General features: G+C 56.9%; 1 protein-coding gene across 1 annotated transcript in view; it reads right to left on the bottom strand.

Moving 5' to 3' along the window:
* Nucleotides 1-3,460, bottom strand: part of MERTK (MER proto-oncogene, tyrosine kinase) — a gene marked incomplete at its 3' end in the record, with an annotated part of 23,021 nt that overhangs the window by 4,637 nt on the left and 14,924 nt on the right. Inside the window, 4 exon segments of the mRNA XM_009319646.1 lie at nt 1-310; nt 1,976-2,112; nt 2,504-2,663; nt 2,865-2,974. Of these exon segments, the coding sequence (XP_009317921.1) occupies nt 1-310; nt 1,976-2,112; nt 2,504-2,663; nt 2,865-2,974 (717 nt within the window).

Raw genomic sequence — 3,460 nt, 5'->3', positions numbered from 1 at the left:
CTCCAGGACGTACCTCGTCCCCCATCGTTCGTTGTGGTGGACGTCCACGGCCACCAGCGCCGCCTCCGCTCCGGGGGAGCAGGGCTCGGCAACGTCCCCGGGGTCCAAATCAGAGTCCGCTTGGGGGAAGCCTGAATCCTGCGTGGAGTCCGGGCTCTCCTTGGGCAGGCTGGTGTTGATGTAGATGACGTCCCCGGATCCCCTGACGGCGGGCAGGTTTTCCAGCAGCTTCTCCAGATGGACCTTCAGCTGCGAGAACGTCGGGCGGGCGGCAGGGTCAGCTCTCCAGCACGCAAACATTATTTCATACCTGGAAATCGGGAAAGGAGCGTGGTTATCGTGGAGGACGTTGCCAGGCGTTGGGCTACAGGATGTACGGGGGGCCAATTCCCTGCTTCTTTCCAAACTGGGCAAGCCCTGAGCTGCTTTGCATTAAAACAAAGCAAAAACAACTCCCTCTGCTTAGGCTGTTTGCCCAACGGCAGGGATTTATCAGCCCAAGCTGCTGTTAGAAGTCTCTTCCAGTGCCTGGCACTCACTGAGGGTCGGGCAGAGGCAGCCGGCTGCAGCCCTGTGATCAGCCTCCCCGGGAACATCCCAGTTCTGCTCCCGGGGCACCGAGCCCTTCTCTCGTCCTTCCCGCAGGTGCCTGTTCCCCGGGCTGGATGTCAGGGCACGTCGGAAACTCCCAGCGCCTCCCTGCCAGGGGGTCACCGCCGGGCACACCCCGCCTCCTCCGCCCTCTAGCAGGCTGGATCCAATAAAAGGTTTCTTTGCCGCTTCCTTCGGGGACAGGCCTTGGAGAGGGGCCTTGTAGGAACCGTTGTGCCGCTCCAAGCAGCTTTGCTACTTTAACCGTTTTCGTATTTGCAGCTTTTAGCCGTGGGGGGGGGTTAAACATTTTCAGCTGTAATGGCACCGGAGAAAAACTCAGGGAGAAAAACCCTCGCTGAGCTGCTCAGAAATGCAAAGTTTTGAGGTTCCCGCATTTTCCCTTTCCAGATTCGTAGATTTTAGGCACTGAAGGTCCCTGAGTAGCTAGAGGGAGTTTTGTGGGGCAGAGAAGAGCATCGCCAGCCAAGACCTTCCGGCCAAAACTATCTTAATTAAAAAAAAACCCCAAAACTAAAAAGTCGGATTCCTCCACCACCAACTGCAGAGGGCACTGCTCCTGCCCTCACAGGACCAGCGAGGTGAACCCCGCACCTCCCACCCGCCCCACGCCGCCGGCTGCCAACAGCCCAGCTCGTCAGCCCTCCGTGCCAGCCCTGCAAGCACATCGCTCTCTCCTGGGATATTCATTGGGATTTCTGTGCGCCAGTTTGCCTGGAGTTAAGAAGATGCTTTTTCCTCCCTGGGTGATAGGCTGCCCTGGGATTTGGCTTTTATCAGGCACGTCGAACCTCGGGAGATTATGCAAATATTAAGGGTTTTGAAGTGTTTGTTTCTGTGATGCTTCAATTTAAAACTTGACCCACACCATTTCCTCTGAGAGCTAACCGGCGTGTGCGTTCTTGTAAGCTCCCTGCCCGTCAACCCCGCAGGGAAGAAAAGGTTAACTCCTTGCCATTTTCTTAAAAATCCAATCTTAAATAACTGTTGTTTCTGGGGGCTGTGGGGGAAATGGAGGGGGTGAGGCGGAAGGCGACTCCCTCCCCGGGACAGACCCATCTTACTCTGCTTGGAGAGGCAGGTTTGCGGCAGGTGGGAGCACGGGCATACTGGCACGGTCTTTGATTGCGCCGCGAAGCCACGCGGCTTTCAGCCACGTTCAGCGCTAAGCCACAAATCCACAGCACGAGTAGTTGCTGTGTCCTTAAAGAAAGGACATCAGCAACCGCGAGCCACAAAGCACGAAGAGTGGCACCCCACAGAAACCACCTCAGCTAAGGGCAAGCGATGCACAGGCTATCTGCAGGCAGGCAGAGAGCAAAGGGGCGGCGCTACAGCCCGAAACCAGGATTACAATACTCACAGCTCATCCAAGCAGTCCTCGGGCTTTTTCAGGCGCTGCCCGTGGAAGAGGTACTCATAGATCTCGTGGTTCTGCACTCCTGGGTAGGGCGTCATCCCGCGGGTCGCTATCTCCCACATGGTAACGCCAAATGCCCACTGCGAGGACAAAGGGAAAGCGCGCTGAAAGGACATTTCCAGGAGGAATGAATGAGTCTTTTCACGGGGAAAGGTCACTGCCCAGCGTCCACTGGGCCCTCGCACAATGCTAAGAGTTGTCGCTCCAGTCCTGCCCTCCCCGAAATTGGAAATAATAAGCAATGCCACAGATGAAGCGAGCGGCCCACTCAGTAAACCTATTCCAGGAGGCTGGGCAGGCAGCGAAAGGTCAGCGCGTCCCATTACCGACAGCCCCCCGCTCCTCTGGCTTTGCACTTGCAGGGCAAGAACAGCGCCGTAACAAAGCGCGGCAAGGGCGGACGACTCAACCCGGGGATCGGTCCCCAGCTCTCGCCTCCTGCCGCCCGGCTGCCCAGCCACGTGGACCTACCACATCGCTCTTGGTGGTGTAGACGCGGTCAGCCAGGGACTCGATGGCAATCCACTTCACCGGCATTTTTGCTATTCGGCCCTGACGGTAGTAATCGCCGCTGTAAATCTTCTTCGACAAACCGAAGTCTGCCACGCACACCGTCATGTCGTCCCGTAACCTGTCAGGCGGAAACAGGGATGACGAGATAGAAAAGTCTGACATGCCAAATTCTGAAGCAGAAACCTGAGGCTGAGCTCTTTTCCCATGCCTCTCAAGACCGAGGGAGGTTTTATTGAGGGAAGCCACGTTGTGCTGTAAAACCACAGGGCTTCCACCGGTGTTCATCTATCCAGGACAAAGCAGAGGAAAACAAACTCACATGCAGTTTCGAGCCGCCAAATCCCTGTGGAGAAAGTGCCGACTGCTCAGATACTCCATCCCCAGGGCGATATCCACCATGAACTTCACCAGCGTCTGCAGGGGCACAAACTGGGAAGGGAAGGTGCGGGTTAGCGCAAGCCCTTCGGGAAGCACGTTTGGTTTGATCTGAAAGGCTTCCCTGTCCAGGGCTGCCGGCTGACATCCTGGTGGTCTCACCGGCCTTCGAGAGCACCAGGAGCCCGCAGCAGCAGCAGCCACTGTGGCCTCTCTCACCCCCGTTGGGCTAACGCCCTCAGACTGTAAGATTTATTGAATCACAAGCCTGCAGGAGCTGCAGATGAGGGGACAGTTGTTTTAGAAATAAGCCCAAGCACCGTCTGCCAGGCTGTGCCGCTGGCCAGAAGAGCCCGTCCCGGCAAACCACATCTCGCTGTGGTTTGCTGTAGCAGTGGATACCCTTCCCATCCCCGCCTCCTCCTTCCACGTCTCTGGAGTGCAGCCTGCAACTAGACGTTGCTTCCTTCTTGCCTCTCCCTCTGGCTGCCTTCAGGTCACATATTTTTGGCTAGAAAGCAGCTCTGCAGAAAAGGACCC

The sequence above is a fragment of the Pygoscelis adeliae genome, unplaced genomic scaffold, assembly GCF_000699105.1.
Source record: "Pygoscelis adeliae isolate BGI_AS28 unplaced genomic scaffold, ASM69910v1 Scaffold122, whole genome shotgun sequence".
Taxonomy (NCBI): Eukaryota; Metazoa; Chordata; class Aves; order Sphenisciformes; family Spheniscidae; genus Pygoscelis; species Pygoscelis adeliae.
This window is presented reverse-complemented; position numbering and strand designations above follow the sequence as displayed.